General features: G+C 38.1%; 1 protein-coding gene across 4 annotated transcripts in view; it reads right to left on the reverse strand.

Moving 5' to 3' along the window:
- SNAP23 (synaptosome associated protein 23) overlaps positions 1–22,496 on the reverse strand; it is a 36,365-nt gene extending 13,869 nt beyond the window's left edge. For 2 of the 4 annotated variants that reach the window (XM_015064883.3, XM_015064878.3), the window contains exons 1-5: positions 22,341–22,496; positions 3,836–3,939; positions 3,013–3,054; positions 2,550–2,598; positions 1,481–1,598 (exon numbers count right to left, since the gene is read on the reverse strand). In XM_015064883.3, the coding sequence (XP_014920369.1) occupies positions 1,481–1,598; positions 2,550–2,598; positions 3,013–3,054; positions 3,836–3,892 (266 nt within the window). In that variant the 5' untranslated portion in view covers positions 3,893–3,939; positions 22,341–22,496. The remainder of the gene's footprint in view (positions 1–1,480; positions 1,599–2,549; positions 2,599–3,012; positions 3,055–3,835; positions 3,940–22,340) is intronic. The other 2 variants (XM_015064881.3, XM_015064879.3) reach the window with 2 other exon arrangements.
- Positions 22,497–22,550: the final 54 nt, after the last annotated feature.

Raw genomic sequence — 22,550 nt, forward strand, 5'->3', positions numbered from 1 at the left:
TTCAGAGAGTCAAACAAGGTCCAAACAGGTCAACAGATTTGTCTTAAAATAGAAAGCCAATGGACAAAACTACTGTCAAATCTTAACTTCTTACGACCAAAACACTAAAGTTGACCAATAAACAATTCTATATTCTTTGGTAGAAATGGCTAAGAATGCTGTCACATGAAAAATTATTGTAAGTATGACAATATAACAAAAGTTCCCCCATTCCTAACTCCTTTGAGAAGTAAAAATGCTGAGACAACTAGATGAAGTACTAATGTTTATGAAGCTCTTCAAAAATGAATTCTCTCAGCAGTAAGGGTGGTCATTCAATTTCCAGGCGCTGTCATTTCAACTAAGGGTAAAGTTCAAAGTTGTTTCGTTAATAAACAGAAGGGAAGATAATGGTTGACTGCCTTAGTAAAACCTCATCTTGGTTGAAATACATAGAATATTCGTCAACACCATGGAGTTTGGTTTACCAAAGAGTAAGTAGAGAATTTAAATATTCATAATGGAGTGACCAAAAACAATGATCCCTTTCAAATATAATCTTATATACCATACACAAAAAGTTTGAAGACTTTTCATCTCCTAGTTTATTAGAGACTTCAAATTTTCAGACTTCTTTGATTTTTCCTTGTGTTTGACACACAATCAATTGCTTTAAAATAAATTCCCTTTGACTTACAGTTTTTTCTCTAATCTCATTAACAAGGCCTCACCTCACAGGCCTAGATTATAAAAGATTCCTAACTAGTCCCCAAGTGTGCAGTTATATATTCCACTCCAATCCATCAACCCCTCAGTCTGCCTACTTATGTCTTATTTTTCACTTCTACTCTATATGCATCATGCAGCTAAGTCAAGCTTCTCTATAATTTCTGTTTACATTAGGAAATGCCCCCTAGTTCTTCCATGTCCATCCAAATCCTTCTAACACTCAGAGTCCAACTCAAGTCCGATCTCTCCTGTAAGATTTCTCCAAACCAAATTTTATCAGTTCTGTACCCTTAGCTTTAGCTGACATGTGATCTAGCACTATTATTTATTTTTTACTTCTCTGCTATTCTTCCTCATATATCTAACCACATGGTAGGTCTTTTGAAGACAGGATCCAAATCCTTTCCTCCCTTGGCAATCCCTCATGTGCCTACCATAAAATATATATTTTGTTAATACTCTTTGTTTGAGAGGAAAAGACACTAATTCCATCCTGCTATATATTATCCAGATGTAAATTTCCTCCATTATATTTCATACATTATTAAAAAATGAAATTGCGACTTGATCCCAGAAAAGACCAAATTTAGGCCATGGTTTTTAGTGAACATGCCCATTTTCATGAAAAGGTTGATCTGCCTGAAGGAAAAATGGCTTAAATTTATCTCACAAAGTTCCGTATATAGGCCCAGTCACACCTCTGACCTTATCGGAGGGGTGGGTGGGGATGCTCTCACTTTAATTTTAAAAAGATCTTGATTTCTCAACTCACCTATTACATGGGCAGACACAAAGGCCACAGCACTTGTTGAGTTCTGTTAAAGTCTTCTCTGCCTCTCTCATGTCTTTATTTATTTGGTCCATGCCTTCTTCTATGCGGTTTAGTTGTTCTAAGAATAAGGTGGGGAAGTTACATTTTGTTTTACAGTCCCAGTACCAACCAGAAAACACTATTATTATGAATAGCAAACCTCAATTTTGAACCCACCAATAATCCATCATCCCAGTGACTGTATCAGTGCCAGAAAGTACTACATATTGTCCAACATGAAAACAATCTTTCACAAACTGATTTTGAGGCAGTGGCCTCTTACTGTGGGAAGGTTTGTTCTAAAGAAATTTGTGTAAGAGGAGCATGTGAGAGTTTTTAGAGATCACCCCTGAAACCAAATAAAGTATACTTTGACCAGACCAGGTCCCTAGTGTTTAATCTCTGGATAAGTTCAAAACCTGAGGGCTATCGTAAGTCTGATAAAAACTAGGCCAGAGGGGCACCTGGGTGGCTCATTCGGTTAAGTGTCCGACTTCAGCTCAGGTCATAATCTCACGGTTCACAAGTTCAAGCCCTGTGTCAGGTTCTGCGCTGACAGCTCAGAGCCTGAAGCCTGCTTCAGATTCTGTGTCCCCCTCTCTCTCTGCCCCTTACCCACTTGTACCCTGTTTCTCTCTCTCAAAAGTGAAAAAAAAAAAAAAAAAATTAGGCCAGATTGCTCAGGGGCAACTCAAATAGAATATTTCCAAGCTCACCCAAATCTAAACCTGTTTAAGGTCTTAACCTGATTTCTGAAAAGGATGCAAGAATATCATAGTATCTAATGTACATATGACAAATGCACACAATAAATCCTGCTACTGGACAAGTACTTGGTATACAATTGGGCACTGTCATCCCCACCTCAAATAGGCAATTAACACGACATAATTCAGAAAAAAGTAAACCTATCACTTTTATCTTACAGAGAAGGCACTCCCCAAGGCTTAATTTTCAATATGGCTGATTTGAAAGGGCTTTCTGGTATTCTAAGTCAAATCAAGGGTTTTTGCCAATGACTGCAACTCACCCCCTTGTTCATCCAGCATAGTGATAGTCTTGATTCCTGCATCCTGAGACTAAAAGAAGGGAAAAAAGCTGATAGCACTAAAAAACAAAAGCAACAGAAACAAAGACTACAAGGCCTAATAGCAAGAGATAATCATTTAGAAACCTAAGTTCTCAGAGGATTAAAGCTACAGAGAAAACTAATATCCCAAACCAACTTTAACTATTCACCATGCCCCAATAAAATTAAATCACTAATTCATGGTGAATTGATCTTCCTTATCACATTCTAATACTGTCAATGGGAGAAACAAAAAAGGTCCATTAGTGTATGGTTTGACAATTTCAGCAACTGCTGTTTCAAATAATAAAGCTTACTGATACCATATCCTTCTGACTCTTAACAGAAATCCCAGCTTATGCTATCAAGATCCCTCTTATACAATTTCTGTACTTAACTTTAATGATTAAAGTTTCTTTCTTACCTCAATGGCTAAACCCAGCATTCTCCTTGTGCTTTCCAGAGACTAGGGAAAAATATAGGGTTTTAGTATTCTAAAATATGTAGCCAAAAAAAAAAAAAAAAAAAAGAAAGAAAGAAAAACCTGATCATATATTCATGATGCTATTCTATTTTTAGATACTGCCAACCTTCCCTTTAAAATAAACAAACAAAACAAAAAAATAAAGTTGAGCACTATAATTTTAGTTATTTTCTTCCTACCAGGTGCTCCATGAGAGAAAATTTGGAGGCATTTATAAAAGTTTAATGTAGGCAGAAATCAAGGTATATAACACAGACATCAGAAATTCTGTTAAATTAAATGTTTTCAATTCCTCTAATTTAGAGTATTTTGTTGTAAGTAATTGTTAAACAATGACTATCTAAAAAAAAAAAAAAAAAACCAAAAAAACCCAAATTGCTTTCATTTATTTAGCTTTCAGTGAGCTGAAAAACTAAGGGGCCAGCAATGGCATTCTGAGGCAAATGCATTCTTGGACATAAAGTGACGGGGAGGTCAAAATGGACCTCTAAGAAGGTCCTTTCATCCCTCAACTGAAAGAGAATTGCTGGGGTGCCCAGGTGGCTCAGTCGGTTAAGCATCCAACTTTGGCTCAGGTCATGACCTCATGGTTCTTGAGTTCAAGCCCTGCGTAGGGCTCTGTGCTGCGGATTCTGTGTCTCCCGCTCTCTCTTCCTTTCCCCAACTCATGCTCTGTCTCTGTCTCTCAAAAATGAATAAACAGTTTTAAAAAATTAAAAAAAAAAAAAAAAAGAAAATTACTTATTCCAAGCAAAATATTTACCTCATCAGTAACCTGGTGGGCTCTCAGCTGAATTTCTTCTGATGACAGATTATCCATGATGAATTAAAACTTTTGATAAGCACAAAAACTGAAACGTGGATATTCTGTAATAATAAGGATATAAAAAAGTTTGAGCAAAGAGTATGGATTTATGGAATTCAGGATACTTATCTGGAAAACAGGATAAAATAACCTATCTGTATCTTTATCCAGCTAGTTATCTATCACAGGTGAGGAAATTATGGCCAAGGAAAGATAAATAGTTGGTTAAATGCTAATTAGCACCAGAGGAGAACCTGAAACTCAGGTTTCAGGACTTCTAGTGAAATGCTATTTCAAAGAGGAAAGTGGTCTCTCTACTTTGAGGACCACATACTAGAAGACAAGCTTTAAAAGATTATTAAAATGAATTCTTGGTTATAAAATGTTCTTCATACATTATTTGAATACGAAAAAGCAATAAGGTGAAGAGTCTAAGTTAGGTAATATTCCATTAATAAAGTAACAAAATTCAAAGTCATGTGCCTGAAGAACACAGGAAACATTCTAGACATGTGCCAGTTGTCCAGGCCACTAATTAGAGAAAATGAATTATTTTCATTCTTAACAAGAAAAGGGTAATGTTAATGTAGAACTCAGAACAGATTTTTCACAGTGGATTCTCCCTTTCCAATTATATTGTTTCTTGTTTTAGTGAAGCCCCTAAGAAACGCAAAAATTCTTTCTCCTATACATAGTAATTTAGTAACTCATAACTCAGAAAGAGAAGATTCATAGACATTCATACTAAACACAAAACAGTTACTAGGTGTTATTCAGTACTACTGTTGTGTATCCCTCTTTGAAAGTCATATGGAGTAGTAACTACTGTGTTACACCTCTAGGTTGCTTTCCTTTCATTTGTTAGCTTTGTGTTATTTTTTTTCTGTTATTACATTTTTGAAAACAAATTTTACCAAAGCTCTGTGTCAGTGACACAGATAAAGTTCTGAATTTACCCTCAGGGAACAAGGGTAATGATTGTCATGAGTTTGAGGGGGGTGGGTAGTGTTACTGGCATCTAACAGGTAGAGGCCAGGAATGCTGCTAAATATACCACAATGCTCCTAGAGACAGCCCTTTGCAACAAACGATTAACTGGCCCCAAATGTCAAAGTGATGAAGTTGAGAGGCACCCTGCCATGGAGTATACTCAATGACTGGTAGGGAACCTAGTTAACCAGGAATATACTAGACTAAATCCTTGGAAGACAGTGATTTTGTTATATATATATATATATATATATATTTTTTTTTTTTTTTAAATCTCTAACACCTAATATATTGGATCTGACTGTTGGTACTCCAGCAAATGTGTGCTGAATGAACACATAAGCAGAAAAACAAGGTGCATTCTCAAAATATTTATGTAGATTTTAGAAACAAAGCTACATATACCAGTAGCACTAAGCCTGCAATTATCCACTAGAAACACAAAGCAAAAATTGCCATTACAAATGTATGATCTGAAATGGCTTGCTAGTCACACACAAATCTTTTTAGTCACATCCATTACTAACCATCACTTTTAGTAGAATCATCACTCATAAAACAAAAAACAACAATATTATATTCTCAGTACAGAAAGGCACTGCATTTGGAGTCCTGTTTATTTATTAACTCCTATCGTGGCTGTTTTAGGTTTAATTAAGATTTTGAACCTTTCTTTATTAAAGCCTTTAATGCTCATGAAAAAATGATTATTAATTACTATTAGTAATAAAAAGTATTACTGCAAAAGCTACAGATTTAATTTCATATCTTGCTTGCCACTGTAGGACTCTGGTTCTGGCAAAAGGTTCATGTACTAAGATATATAATCAAGATACAAGGTCTTTCTTGAATTAAGAATTGTTCATTCATAGGTAGAAGCATAAATAGGACCACATGCTTTATTACTTTGACCCTTTAGCTTTATCAGAGATATGTTCATGCTACAGTTTTCTCGTCTGTCAATCTTTTATAGTTACAATTATGAAAAGAAAAGTTGTTTTTGTAATCTCTCACCTTCAGATTTTTGTACACCTTTCATTTCTATAATACCTTGTCTGCCTTCCCAGGTAACTTGTTTCTCCATTACTTTCAGAGCCCCAACAAGATACCTTTCAAAGCCTGCTCTTACCAGGCAGAATGCTCCAAAGTTGTTTATACCTCCTCAATGCCCAACAGAACAAAAAAGTGATATGAAAAGTAATACATGCTAATCAAGCAGTGCCTGGAAGTGACATCCTTAGTCAAGTTTCCCAATACAGTGTCCCATGGGTAGGAATGTATTTTGGGCATATGATGCCCAGATCTCTCAAATTGTATAATTTCATAATTCTACTCCTATTTGCTATCTTCCTATCCTAGTGAAAATCGGCAAAACACGTAGGTTGAAGGAGAGGCTTGAATGTAAAACTAACCTCTGTCAAACTAGAAGATTCCTTCTAATTACACACACACACACACACACACACACACACACACACACACACACACGAAGGCAGATACAGCTGGGAGGCAGAAATGAAGAATTACTCCTGGCATGGCAATGGACTCATTTTGAGAGACACAACCTTTGGTGAACTCAAAGTTCTGCCTAGTATTTCTTTTTTTCCTCCCCTGAGCAGATGGTGCACAAGACAAGAAACAGACTTATGTAAAGTTCTCGCCCACGTTTGACAAGCTGATATCAGAACACAGCTGCCTAAGACCTCTACTCTGGATTCTTGAGGGTGTTGAACACATGGTTACAGTAAAAGGGAGTAAAAGAGACAAAGCAGAATTATAGGGGAAGGACAAAGCAACAATACTTCCAAGGCTCTTATTAGCTTTTACTAAACTGCTCTGAAGCGTCAGGCAGGGTGCAACCTAGAATTAGTTATATAGCTTTACTCATATTTATTATTATCTCCAGGAGTTTTTCCTTATGGAGTCAGGAAAAGACTACCCAGAATGTTGTAGTAATGAGAATTAGAGGGAGTGCCTAGTGGCTCAGTCAGTTAAGCCACTGACTCTTGCTTTCAGCTCAAGTCATGATCTCACAGTTCATGCATTTGAGCCCCATGTCAGGGTCCATGCTGACAGTGCAAAGCTTGCTTAGGATTCTCTCTCCCTCTCTCTGCCCCTTCCCTGCTCTCTCTCTCAAAATAAGAAAATAAACTTAAAAAAAGAGGGGGGGGGGCTTAGAGCGGCAAGTGAATGGCTCAGTCGGTTAAGCGTCTAATTTCCACTCAGGTCATGAGTTCACAGTTCCTGAGTTCAAGCCCTGCGTTGGGCTCTGTACTGACAACTCAGAGCCTGAAGCCTGCTTCAGATTCTGTGTCTCCCTCTCTCTCTCTGCCCCTCCCCCATTCACACCGTCTTTGTCTCAAAAATAAAACACACAAAAAAGTTTTTTAAATTAAAGCTGGGGGAGGGGAAGGAAAATGAAATGTCTCTTGACACAAATATCCCATTAAACTTTGTCTTCGGGGTACCTGGGTGGCTCAGTCAGTTAAGCATCTGACTTTGGCTTACGTCATGATCTTGTGGTCCGTGAGTTTGAGCCCCACGTCTCTGTGCTGACAGCTCGGAACCTGGAGCCTACTCAGATTGTGGCTCCCTCTCTCTCTGCCTCTCCCCTGCTTGTGCTCTGTCTCTCTCTTAAATGTAAAATAAAACATAAAAATTTTTTTATTAAAAAAAAAATCTTAGTCTTCTTATATATAATCTAACAGGTTAAATATGTGTCATTTTTGTCAATATTCCTGGAACTTAATATACTATGCTAATTGTGAGTGTAGTATATGCTCCCTTTGAAAGATAAAAGCAAGAGTTTCCCTAGCACTTTTACACTGTATCTCCCTTAATTTGGTTAATTTGGGCTTACTAGAAGACTCCTAGTTTACCTTAATTTCTTTTTATAAACTTTGGAGTGGGGAAGAAGAAATATTCACTGAGTACCTTAGTATATATCATGTACCCTACTAAGTACTTATATACATCATTATCTTTACTATGCCACCTTATAGATGGGCAAAATAAGATTCCAGTAATTTGCCCAGGGTGACTGAATCAGTAAAGAGCTGATTTATTATTTTTATTTTTAAGAGAGAGAGAGAGAGAGAGAGCAAGACTGAGGGGAGTAGGGGGGAAAGGGGCAGAGGGAGAGAGAATCTCAAGTAGGCTCCACACTCAACGAGGAGCTCAACACAGGGCTCAATCCCACAACCCGGGGATCATGACCGGAGCCAGAATCAAGAGTCAGACGCTCAACCCACTGAGCCACCTGGGTGCCCTGTTTTTTGTCTTGTTTTGTTTTCTTTTCTTTTTGAGCAGACTTATTATTCAAGTATGGATACTCTGAAACCAAAGATAGTTCATGGTCTGGTAACTAGTCTTACTGTTGGATGCATCTTCCCTTAACAAACATCAGATGTTATGAGAACTGCTAAATATCAGAAAATAGACTAACTACCCTACCCGATGGCTCATTCTGAAATTTAATATAAATATATAATATACATATAATAAAACCATAAAAATTCTTCAACAGACTCAAAAACAGTTAAACTAAAGGAAGAACTGGGGTGCCTGGCTGGCTCAGTCAATAGAGCATGCAAATTTTGATCTTGAAGTTGTAAATGTGAGTTCCACGTTGGGTGTAGAGATTACTTGAAAATAAAATCTTAAAAACAAAATTAAAGAAAGAACTAGAAAGACAAAAGTTATCATGGTTTTCAGCTGTTTTAAAATAATTAAGAATCTGAAATTACATTAATTTAGGGGCGCCTGAGTGGCTCAGTTGGTTAAGAATGCAACTTCAGCTCAGGTCATGATCTCACAGTTCAGGAATTCGAGCCCTGTGTTGGGGGGCTCTGTGCTGACAGCTCAGAGCCAGGAGGCTGCTTTGGATTCTGTATCTCCAACTCTCTCTGCCCCTCCCCCACTTGTGCTCTGTCTCTCTCAAAAATAAACATTAAAAAAAATTTTTTTAATAAAATTACATTAACTTTGAAAATAATACTATTGGGAATAAGGGATATAAAGAAAAAAGTCTTAGAACTGAATCAACAGGAGTTCGATGTCTTCACCGATAAAAATCAGGAAGTAATAATATAATCAGGAAGTATATACATATAATATATAATAAATATAATCAGGAAGTAATCAGGAAGAGTAATCAGGAAGTAATCAGGAAGTAATGGAAATACAGCACTTTATCATTACTATTATTTTTAAAGATTTTATTTTTAAGTAATCTCTGTACCGAACCTGGGGCTCAAACTCACAACGCTGAGATCAAGAGTTGCATGCTCTTCCAACTGAACCAGCCAAGCACCTCACACACAACACTTTAAATCACCACCCATTTCAGTGTCCTGCTAAGAATAATATACCAGTGATTTTATATAATAATTCATTTTATACTGGAAAGCAAAGATTTTGCATTAAAATATTCTACCAAGTTAGCTTCATGACTTATTCCTTCTTAATCACAATATAAGTTGCTCTACAAGTTACACCCATATAGTTTATTATTGTATGATAAAATTTGTGGTTCTTTTTGGCATAGTTTGATAATCAATGTATTTATATCAAGTGGAAATTTCTGTTCATAGCAGGCTAGCATAGGAACTCCAGCATTCAAATTCTGGCCCCAAAATGTATTTGTTGTATAACCTCGGGCAAGTCAGCTAAATCTATTAAGACTTGGTTTCTGCATTTGTAAAATAGAGATAACAGGCTCTTTTTGTGAGGATTAAAAAAAGGTGATCCATAAAAAGTGCTTATTATTGGTGCCTGATGCATGGCTGGTATTCAAGTGTGAGTCATTATTTTAATATTATTAGGGAAGCAGAAAGTCATAGGCAAAAGAAAAGCCAAACAATGTTAAATATAAGTGACATTAATGTAAATGCAATTGAAAATAGCTACTGAATATTAATTGTTCCATCTTTGAGGCTACATTTGAATATTGAAGTTGATAATACTGTATGAGCTATGTATCTGAACTATTTTCAGGCCAGTCATGAGTCTGCACATGTCAAGACAGATATTAAACAGGTTTAAATTAAACCAAGTTTCCGGATGATAGGTACTTATCTAAACAAATATATATATAGTTTGCATGTCTAAAAAATTAAAAACTGCCCTGAAATTTTTTTTTTTTTTTTTTTTTTTGGCCAAGGCCAAGCAAACACAAAACTACACAAAATGTTGAAGGTTATTATATAAACTGAACAAAGTAAGACTTAAAAAAGTCAAATACTTGCTATAACTACTGAGACAAAGAATATGGGTATAAAAAAGTCTAGCAGGAAATCATCAAAATATAACTAACGGCTGTGGTGGTAAAATTGAGTGATTTTTCTTTTTTTCCCAATTTACCAAATGATCTGCATTGTAGTTACACTACTTTTAAATTTCATTCATTTATTTTCATCACAAACATGATAGCTTATGACAACCAAGAAAACAGACTTAAAAGACTGGTGAAAACAAAGACAAGGAATTAATTTTAGACCACATTTCATAAGCATAATGATCAATTCTTAGCCTCTCTTGAGAGAAATCTTCTGTTGGTACATATTCACAGTAAATGTATTTGTGGAAACATTTCCGTCCATTCACAGATGATATAAAGGTATAGAAATGATACAGAGGTATAGAAATGATACAGACCGATTGTCCAAACCACAAAGGTATAGAAATGATACAAAACGATTGTCCAAAACATTCTGCTAACAGATGTTTAGAGGAAAGGCCCTTGCTAAAGTTTGGCTGGGAACCACACTTCATTCACAAACCACAAAGGTATAGAAATGATACAGAACGATTGTCCAAAACATTCTGCTAACAGATGTTTAGAGGAAAGGCCCTTGCTAAAGTTTGGCTGGGAACCATACTTCATTCACATTAGGGGGCGGAAATGGGTTCTAATGAGCTCTGAATAAGTTCTTAGTACCTTCACGGCAAAATACTAAGAGGTGGATAACGCAGAGTTCACAAAGAGGCAGAGAACTTAGCTGGAACAGAGAATTTACAACTTCATCCTGGAATACAGCCAAACTCCTGTCATGGCCCCTCACCTCCAGTGTATTCTCCTTCTCTAACTTTCCTACCAACAATGAGAATCCTCAGGGATTCAAAGAAAATGTATAAAATTAGAAGCCATTTAATAGGTAATCTGTAGAATGTGCTTTAAAATAATTCAAAGGTGGGGAAATGGCTGGGAGTACAGAGGAAACAAGATTGGCCACGACTGTTGAAGCTGGGTGAATAATACATGAAGGTCATTATGCTAATCAACTTTTTATTATGAATGATTATCAAAGTATCCAACATATACAGAAGTTTTTTTTTTATTTTAAAAAAAAATTTTTTTTTTCAACGTTTATTTATTTTTGGGACAGAGAGAGACAGAGCATGAACGGGGGAGGGGCAGAGAGAGAGGGAGACACAGAATCGGAAACAGGCTCCAGGCTCTGAGCCATCAGCCCAGAGCCTGACGCGGGGCTCGAACTCACGGACTGCGAGATCATGACCTGGCTGAAGTCGGACGCCCAACCGACTGCGCCACCCAGGCGCCCCAGAAGTTTTTTTTTTTTAATGGCAGCTAACTTTTAATAATCTTTACTCACCATTTTGTAAATCTAGATAGTAGAGGATTGAGAAGATTCAGAGTAACAACTACAAGTTAATACTTATAAACCATTATACATGCAAGACACTATACTAAGAAATAAAATACATATGTGTATTATAGATATACACACACACATTCCTTTAATCCTTACAATACTCTCTTGATCCATCTAGGCTGCTATAAAAAACAACAACATAGGCTTGATTTATTAACAACAGAAATTTATTTCTTATAGTTCTGTAGGCTATAAGTCTGACTAAGCTCAACATGCCAGCACTGGTCATATTTTCATGAGGGCCCTCTTTCTGGTGCAAACCTAATGCCTTACATGGTGGAAGGGGCTAGGGAGCTCTCCAAGGCACTAATCCCATTCATGAGGGATCCACCTTCATGGCTTAAGCACCTCCCAGAAGACCCATTTAAATACCATCACACCAGGAATTAGGATTTCAACCTATGAATTTTGGTAGGAAGACAAACATTTAGTCCATAGCAAATACTATTTAATTCCACATTTTACAGATGTAGGAACTTAAGGAACAGTGAGGTAAAGCAACTTTTGCAAGGTCACAAAGAGCCAGACTCAAATCTAGGTGGACTGATGCAGAGGATGTGCTGTTACATATATTAAAAAGAGGAAAATAGATATATTGTCAACTCATTCAAATGTGTAGCAGCTTTGCCCAAAGAAATGCATATATATGAAGTCCCTGCTTTTCCCTTTTCAAGTAGCAAGTCTAACTCCAGGATTAGCACACATGTTACAACAGTGGTTCCCAGTCTTGGCTACACTCATCACCTAGAGGCCCAAGCTACACCCCAGACTATTTGAATCAGAATCTCTGGGGGGTGAGAGCCAGTAGATTTTAAACCTTCCCAGGTGACTCCAATGTGCAGTCAAGGCTGAAAACCACTATTTTTTATTTTATTTTTTTAAGTTTATTTATTTATTTAGAGAGAGACGGCGAAGAGAGAGAATCCCAAGCAGGCTCTGCACCATCAGCACCGAACCCAACATGGGATTCAAACTCACAAAACCGCGAGATCATGACCTGAGCTGAAACTGAGTCAAGAGTCAGATGCTTAACTGACTGAGCCATCCAGGTGCCCCTGAAAACCAGTGTTTTAGATCAAAGTTGATATTTTTAAAAATGTAGAGTCAGGTATTATCAATGATATCCTACCCTGTTATAATTCTGGTACCTAATGGAGGGGAGGAAAAAAGTATCATTTAACAATGCAGGACAAGAATAACTTAGCCTTCAGTAAGTTAAGCACTGAATTACATATGACCCAGCAAATCTATTCCTAGGTACTTTAGAGAGAAATGATAATGCACATCCACATGAAAACTTGTACATTAAATGCTTAAAGCAGCATTATTGCTAACAGTCAAAAAGCAGAAAAACCCCAAATGTTCACATAATGAAATATCATTCAGCCATAAGAAGGAATGCTACATGCTACAACATGTATGAGTCTTGGAAGCATCATTCAATTAACAAAACCAGATACAAAAGACCCGTATAGTATGATGTCACTTATGTGAAATGTCCAGAATAGGCAAATCCATAGAGACAGGAAGTAGATTAGTGATTGCCAGAGGATGGGGGAAAAAAGGGAAAGGACTAACTACTGATAGGTACAGGGCTTGTTTTGGAGGTGACAGAAATGTTTTGGAATTAGTGATGATAGCTGCACAGCATTATTAATATACTAAAAGCCACTAAATTGTGTACTTTATTACTTTAAAAACTTTTTTAAATATTTTTGAGAGAGAGAGAGACAGTACTAGCAGGAGAGGGGCAGAGAAAGAGAGAGGGAGACACAGAATCTGAAGCAGGATCCAGGCTCTGAGCCGTGAACCACGTGATCATGACCTGGGCCGAAGTCAAACGCTTATCCATCTGAGCCACCCAGGTGCCCCTAAGTTGTATACTTTAAATAGTGAACTTTAACATTATGTGAATTATACCTCGATTTATAAAAAATTGAAAAAAAAAAACTTCAGGATGGAGAAAGAATATTTGGAAGAAGCAGTCAAGTAAAAGTAAACAGTATGAGTGAGAATCAAAAGGAAGAAAGAAATCATTAATTTTGTAGCTTTTCCTATGCTGAACAATTTTCTGCCATAGCATAAAATATGGAGATTCACTTAAAATAATTGATAGTAGCTATCTATAGAGTAGGCACCATTGAAATACAAAACTTGTACTTTATGTTCAATGGATCCCCTCCTTTCTTCTCCAGGAAGAAAAATGGTGGCTGGAAAAGAGGATAGAACAACGACGTCAAGAAATAAACCCAACGTACTTCTTTATTCAGCTATAAGTATCTTTGTGTTTAAAGCAACTTCTGGGTGGGGTGCCCGGCTGGCTCAGTTGGAGGAGCATGCAATTTTTTTTTTTTAATTTTTTTTAATGTTTATTTTTGACAGAGAGAGCGCGCATGCGCGCATGAACAGGGGAGGGGCAGAGAGAGAGAGAGACGCGGCATCGGAAGCAGGCTCCAGGCTCTGAGCCATCAGCCCAGAGCCCGATGCGGAGCTCGAACCCACAGACCGCGAGATCACAACCCGGGCCGAAGTCGGACGCTCAACCGACTGAGCCACCCAGGCACTCCAGGAGCATGCAATTCTTGATCTTGGGGTTGTGAGTTCGAGCTCCACATGAGGTGCAGAGATTAGTTAAATAAATAAAAACTTTAAAAAAATTTAAAACAGCTTCTTGGAATTCTGAAAACATGCCTTTCCACATCTTTAAAAGGAAAAAGAATCCAAGTTTTCTTTCTGTCAAGGAGAGAAAAAAACTTAAAAAAAATTTTTTTTAACGTTTATTTATTATTGACAGACAGAGCATGAGCAGGGGAGGGGCAGAGAGAGGGGGAGACACGGAATCTGAAGCAGGCTCCAGGCTCTGAGCTGTCAGCTTTGAGCCGAACATGGGGCTTGAACTCACAAACCGCGAGATCATGACCTGAGCCAAAGTCAGACACCTAACCAACTGAGCCACCCAGGTGCCCCAAGAAAAAAACTTTTTTTAATTGGCACTTCTGGCTGTTATTAATAACTAGTACAAGAGAAAGTGAAATTTAAAGAAGGCAACATCAAAATCATTATTTACATGTTAGTGTATCTGAAAACGCTGAACTGTTTTTTGAGACTTAAAATGGTCATTATACAGGTTAAGCACCATAATTTTCTACCAATAAATCTTAATGCCACATTAAAAAATGTGTATAGTTTAAATATTAAAGGCCAAATTGGGGTGCTTGGGTGGCTCAGTCGGTTGAGCATCCAACTTCAGCTCAGGTCACAATCTTATGCTTCGTGAGTTCAAGCCCTGTGTCAGGCTCTGTGCTGACAGCTTGGAGCCTGGAGCCTGCTTCAGACTCTGTGTCTCCCTCTCTCCCTGCCCCTAACCCACTCACATTCTGTCTCTGTCTCTCAAAAATAAATAAACATTAAAAAAATAAAATAAAATAAATAAAGGCCAAAAATGGAAATGTCCACCCCAGCTTAAATGAGATGGAATGAAAATATTTTAAAAATTTTACAGATGATTATTATTTGCCTTACACAATAATGCATTTTCTAAATTTTCTTTAAAGAATCTTTTTAAAAATTAATTTATTTTGAGAAAGACAGAGACAGTGCAAGTTGGGGAGGGGTAGAGAGAATCCCAAGCAGGCTCCGCACTGGAAGAGCAGAGCCCAATGTGGGGCTCAAATGCACAAACCGTGAGATCATGACCTGAGCTGAAACCAAGAGTCAGACGCTTAACCAATTAGCCACCCAGGTGCCACTTTTCTAAATTTTCTTTAAAAGGATTTATTTTACTTGTAAGTTTTTATTTTAATTCCAGTTAACAGCGTTATATTAGTTTCAGGTGTACAATATAGTGATTCAATAATTCCATACATCACCTGGTACTCATCACGACAAGTATACTCCTTAATCCCCATTACCTATTTAACCCAATCCCTCACCCCCTTCCCAAAAAGTTGTAAACATATACTGGTTTTATAGATAGGTTTCACAATACTCTATTACTCTATAACTACATTAACAGCAAGTCTATGCAATAACTATAAATCATTGATAGTGAAAAATTCTAAAAGATAAAAAATGTTGCAAGTTCCAAATGACACAAGAAATAGTGATATAAATAGTATTTTTTTTTTTTTAGCATTCAGGATGTCTGTGGGTAGTTCAATTCCCGCATCTATAAAATTAAAGTTTTCTTGACCACTGTTTAGAATAAAATGATGATTTTTAAAAACCAAAACTCTCAAAAGATTATGCAATATATACAAGAAACTTTAAAATTTTTCCTACTCTTTGGCCTTGTTCTGTTCTTAACAATGTAGAAGTAAATCACAGATACAAAGATACATTAGCCCCAGTTTTTTAAATTTATTTATTTATTTTCGGCGGGGGGTGGGGGGAGGGAGAGAATGGGCAGGGGAGAGAAAGAATCCCAAGTGGGCTCTGTGCTGTCAACACAGAGCCCTGGTTGGGGCTTGATCTCATGAACCATGAGATCATGACCTGAGCCAAAATCAAGAGTCAGATGCTTAATAGACTGAGCCACTCAGGCATCCCAATTCCAGTATTATTTATAATGTAAACAAAACAAAACAAAAGGAAGCCACTAAGGAACCAATGATAGGGGATTTGACTGAATAATTATGGTATAACTACATGATGGAATATTATTTAGCCATCTAATATTATTTTTGAAGATTTGGGTTCTTCTATATTTTATTTTAATCAAATCTATATATGTACATGGTTTGAGAAGTCAAATAGTTCCACAACAGTAATAAATAGCAATTCCTCTGCCCTCCCTCATACCCCAAACCAATTCCTGCTCCCAGGACCCCAACAGCAAAATTTTCAACAGTATTAGTTGTTCCAGTGTTTAATCCCAAATTCCTAAATCATATGCTTCATATGCTTCAATTCTGGATATCACCCACAAACTTTCTACAATGAACATATTTATCTCTTATACCTCCCCATCTCCTAGTTTTATATGTGCCCTTAAAAACTGGCTGGCTAATAAATTCTTGGCTGGAAATCAGAAGTCCTGAAGCAACAAAGAAATCTGTTTAACTGTGGCTATCTCAGTCAAATGTAAATGACCTAAATATCTTTCCTTCAGGGGTGCCTGGATGGCTCAGTTGGTTGACCATCCAACTTTAGCTCAGGTCATGATCTCACAGTTCATGAGTTTGAGCCCCATATGGGGCTTGCTGCTGTTAGCGCAGAGCCTGCTTCGGATCCTCTGTCCCTCACCCCCACCCCCCCCTTCTCCCTCTCAAAAATGAATAAATATTTAAGGGAAAAAAAAAAGCCTAAAAACAAAACTTTTCCTTCAAAGACCATTTTTATTAATCCCAAGGAACAAGGGTTCCATGGAACATGACTTGGAAACTACTAACCTACTGAAATTTCTGCTTAATTTATCAGTTATATGGGAACAAAGTTTCTGTTCAATTCTTATCTCAGAGAATAGTCTCTGAAAATAAACCTCAGAGGTCATCTAGTCTAACTTATTTATGCTAAGAGAATAAAATGCAATACTTCTGGCTCTTTCCATAATACGTATTCCTTCCTAGAGGAGGGGGGTGGTCCTTCTTGGAACAGACCTGATGATAACTGAAGAGGTAACAGTTCTCAGAAGAGAACTGTGGTCTTAGAAGGGCATGCCAAACCAGGACCCAACTGAAGAGGAAAACAAGGCCAAGGTTGTCAGAAGAGAATGTGGTGATATCTAGCTATGGTGACTCCCCCATAAGAGCTGAGAATTCCCTCACACTGGTGGATGGAGAGTCTAAGAGAAAGCAGTTATTAGCAGAAACCTGTGGTCTTAGGAGGGCATGCCAGACCAGGGCCCAACTGAAGAGGAAAACAAGGCCAAGTTTGTTGGAAGAGAATGTGGTGACATCTAGCTATGGTGACGGCCTCAGAAGAGCTGAGAATTCCCTTATGCTGGTAGATGGAGAGTCAGCAGCCTACCTAGTCTGGAGGCTTGGCAGAAAGAAATCCCAGTCCCAGAATACATCCCTCTTCATTCATTCCACAAACATTTTTCAAGTATTTGCTATCAAGTAAGGGAACATTTTTTTTTTTAATATTTGTTTATTTTTGAGAGACAGAGAGAAAGAGACAGAGTGTGAGCGGGGGAGGAGCAGGGAGAGAGATACAGAAACTGAAGCAGGCTCCAGATGAGGGGCTTGTACTCACGAACCGCGAGATTATGACATGAACCGAAGTCAGACGCATAACAGACTGAGCTACCCAAGTGCCCCATTTTTAACGAGACATTTAAAAGGAAGAAGGAAAGGATGCTCACACACAAAAAGTACAGGTGTACAGTATTTCAAAATACTCAAAATACTCTAGGTTATACCAAAAAGAGTCCATGCTCTGATTAGGAAATTTAATTATTTCTGAAGGCATTTAGATGAGAGCTTTACTTATGTTAAGATTAGTTTCCTCCTTTTACTTCCTCTCTCAAGGTTCTTTTCTACTTCCTTCTATGGGAACAACTTTAACTATTCTTATGAAGCTCAAAAACTATGTAAATAGAAGAAGTACACCACTAAATCATATCTATTAAACATCTTGGTTTCAAAGGGCACTGAAGCACATGATTCAAGACAGAAACCATACTGAGTGAGAAAATACCACTGAAAGCCAGGAATCAAAAGATCAAAATTACACTTCAGCTTTACAGAAGCACAGTTTATAACTTAATTGCTGATGTCCAACACCTAGTTGTCAAGTCCTGGAACTTCCCTAATTCTAAGTGACCAGAACATAATTCTAGGGAGGTAGATCTATATGTGATTACAATCACATTGTTGAACTGAATCACACTGTTGAAAAGAAAGGCTATGGAGAAAGAAAAGGAATGCTCTATGGGAGTTAGGAAAAAGGCTCAAGAATGCAGCATTCATTCTCCAGGTTGGAAAGACATATAATCTGGCAGACTTAAGAATGCTATCTGCTAAGGAGACAGCAAGTGTGAGGTAGGCACAAAGCTTCACCTTGCCTGAATAAAGTATTTACCCAAATCATCCAGGTATTTTTGCTCCGAGTCCAAGTTCACCTAGAAGTTTTCTGGCTAGCTTCTCAAATATTCTGACAACAGGAATCATATGCCAGAGATAGAGAACAGTAGCACTCAGGTCCCTGGAAAATATCTCCTCACAATAGGTTAAAAGAATGACACACATTCTTGTTTATACAACAGGCAATACAGTGTGGTGGTTAAATGCCCAATACTTGGAGGCATAATGTTTTTAAATCCTATTGTTTAATTTACTTCTTTGTGCTTCAGTTTTCATTAAATGAGAATATAATGTTTATTGGAGCATTATAAGGATTGAGTTAATTCATGCAAAGCATTTAAACCTTGGCTGGCATGGTTTATAGTGCTCAACAAAGCTACTATTATTTTTCATAATAGTTGTTAAACATCTCTTGTGATTTTGATTTGGGAACCAAAATCCAAGCATGATCAACCCTAAAAAAATTGTGATTTTGCACTATCAAAGAAGTGTCACAATGTAAGAACTCAGTAGTCCTTATATTACATATGCAGTAATATATTGTATGTATGTGCGTACAGAGTGGGTAGGGTGGGGAGACACAGGAGACAGGTTGTGAAGGGCTTTGTATACTCTACAAAGAAGTTGGGAATTTTATTTTATAAGCTTTAAGAGGGCATCTAAATGTAATCTCCGTTATCAAAGCATTGTTCAAATAAATTTAAATCCAAGTTACAGATCTCACAAAAATCAATGAGGGGATTCCAGAAAAATACACTCATCAGTGATATAAATATTTTAGTAGCAATACAACCTAAATTGAAATCAAAACCAAAATGTCAGTGAATTTAAATGAGGGCAAACAGAACCCCACCTCCACCCCCAGTCTTACAAAAAGAACAGTACATGCTGTTTCCTGGCTCTACAATCCACTTCCTCCAATTGTTGGGAGGCACTGGATCCATCTGTGTCAAGTCTCTACCCACCACAACAAAGAAAAGACCAGTCCTTGTCATCTAGTCCTCTCTCAATCTACAGAGCTACAAACAAAATATGGCACTAGAATCAAAAAGTTCAGCACTCTTGGATGCAAGCAACATCATATATTATAAATATACATAATGCTAAGTATAAACACAACTAAAAAAACACTCTTCCAGAATGTTTAAAACACAGGAACAAAAGGAAGAAAAAAAAGCACCTTAATTCAGAAGAAAAAAAACAAACAGTAGCTGATTTCACTAAAATGTCAAAGAGCTAACATCCTCTTTTTTCCCTTTTGCTATTCTAATCTACTTTCATCTGGTGAGACCAGATAAGTAAGTTTGCTAGAACTGTGTCACAACAGTGAATGCCATCACTGGGTCCAGTGGCCTAAACCAATCCTTAACTTTAAAGTGGGTAGGTTATGGGGTGCCTGGGTGGCTCAGGGTTAAGCATCTGACCAGTTCAGGTCATGATATCAAGGTTTGTGAATTCGAGCCCCACTTCAGATGAGCTCCGCTTCTCTCTCTCCTCTCTTTCTCTGCCCTTCATGGGATTCTCTCTCTCTCTGCCTCCTTGATCACTTGTGCCCTTTCTCTCTAAAAAAATTTTAAAAATAGACTGAGTAGGTTAGTTCCAAAGCAGTATTTTCCAGAGTGCAGAGTAAGAACACAAGATGATTTCAGCTGTTATATAAGCAATAGTTACGTATTTAAATAGTTTTTATTTTGGGGGGCGCCTGGGTGGCTCAGTCAGTTAAGCATCCGACTTCAGCTCAGGTCACGATCTCACGGTCCGTGAGTTCGAGCCCCATGTCGGGCTCTGGGCTGATGGCTCAGAGCCTGGAGCCTGCTTCCAATTCTGTGTCTCCCTCTCTCTCTGCCCCTCCCCCGTTCATGCTCTGTCTCTCTCTGTCTCAAAAATAAATAAACGTTTAAAAAAAATTTTTTTTAAATAAATAGTTTTTACTTTTCATTATTTTAAATGTTTATTTACTTATGGGGAAGGGGGTGCAGAGCCCAATGTGGGGCTCAAACTCATGAACTATGAGATCATGACCTGAGCCAGAATCGAGTCAGATGCATAACTGACTAAGCCACCCAGATGCCCCCAGCAATAGTTATGTATTTAAGTTACATGTATATTATAACGTATACTAGAAAAGGGAATAAAATACATAAAAACCATGATTTCACAGATTATCACTTTGGAAAAGTGTAATGTTGAAAACAAATCTATTAAAAACATGAAATAATGCAGATGATCTTCTAAAAGGCAAATTTTACAATGGTGGTATGGTTCATGATGGGTGAAATACTGACAGTTGTCCCATGAACAACTTGGGCCTGTTTCTTTGTTTATCTGCTTCCATCTAGGTTCAAGGCTGTGTTCCCAATAATTGGAAAAGGTGTGACCTTTAGTTAAGTGAGTTGCTACTATGTTTAAGCAAACACTACTATTTACAGGAAAGAGTGTTATACTGTTAAGAATAGTGTCTATAGGAAAGAGTGTTAAGAAAATAATGGCACAATAATCCACTGCTATCCTGGAACTAGGGTAACAGCAATTTTCTAGTGTATACCCATATACCACAAGCACCCCGCCCCCCAAAAACCCAAAAACAAAAATAAAAAGCCTACTAACACTGATAAATATTTGAGCTGTAGGCTGTTGCATGATCATTTCATTCACTTTCACATCATCTGTCAAAGGAGCATGGTAATTGTGAGAAGAAGTGTTTCTTCTAATATCTATATGAATATATTCTTTCTCATTACCTCTTGCCAAAGGAACAAAAGACAATTAACCATTAGATGCTTTATGCATCAACTGTGATTATGGAAGAAACATTATTTTTTAAAAATCTTACTATGAAATATTTTAAGGTTAGATTTCAAAGTATTCTAGCTAATGAGGTCCCATGCATTTAAAGTGTGGTATTTTCCAGGCTAGGCAAGAACGTGGGAGAACCATTTCTACCTGACCATATTTTACCTGCACATCTGAAAGCCAGTCTTAAGGGCACATGGAATAATATTCCTTTCAATTCTTGAACTATCTGCTACTAAGAAGCTATATTATTTTCACATGGCCAAGGGAACGCTGTCAGAAGCTACCAGTATCCAAACAGCCCTCTCCAGTCGTCCACCTACTCCCTGAAGATGACTAGCAAAAGGCAAAACGACACTCCCTTCTCATCTTCCTTTCCCAACTTTGACGTCTTTCGGTTTTCTCTACTCTCATGTACCTTTCCTAATACTGTAGTGATTAATGACTTAAAAAAAGTTGAAATGAAACAGTACTTTCCCGTACTCTCCCCCTACCCACAACAACTCCAGGCTCGAACTGTGAAATTCGTTTTACGGATCCTTCGTGCGTCTGCAGTACAGCCACGAGGTAAGAATGGACTATTCCTAGAGAGCCTGGACTCTCCAGTGCCACGAACCTCAGAGACCTTCAAATAACTAGTTCAGAGTTATCTGATCACTTGTGGTCACCGTACAGTCTTCTAATCACGACCACAGCAATACAGTAGAGGAGAGGGAGTGGGAGTTTACCTCTGCTTGGTTTTGAGGAGGGGACCAACGAACCACCACCCCACCACCCTTCCTCCGCCGCCCCTCGGTAGTTTCCTGGCGCCTCGCGTCCTTGCTCTGGGCCCGACCTGCCCAGTAGAGGCAAGAGCACTTCCCCCCCTCCCCTTAAGCCCGACCCCACGAACTTTTAAACACAATAATACTCCTTCTTCTTGGGACCTGATCCCAATCTTCAACCCGACTAGCTCCCTCAACCCCACTCCTGGAAGCTCACCAACCAGTTCCGGCCACTCCTCTCGCGCCGCAGAGGCTCGGACACCCCCAGACCGGACTTGGAGCTGCCTCCTCCTAGCGCCTGCGCGCGCCGGGCCCGCGCGCCTGCGCACTTCCCCGGCCGCGCGGGCGCGGACACACCCCTGGAGCAGGAGCCAATCACCTTTTGAGGGGTTTAAATCTCCCTGCCACGCAGGCGAAGAGCCTGGGG

Source organism: Acinonyx jubatus, chromosome B3 (genome assembly GCF_027475565.1).
Source record: "Acinonyx jubatus isolate Ajub_Pintada_27869175 chromosome B3, VMU_Ajub_asm_v1.0, whole genome shotgun sequence".
Lineage (NCBI taxonomy): Eukaryota > Metazoa > Chordata > Mammalia > Carnivora > Felidae > Acinonyx > Acinonyx jubatus.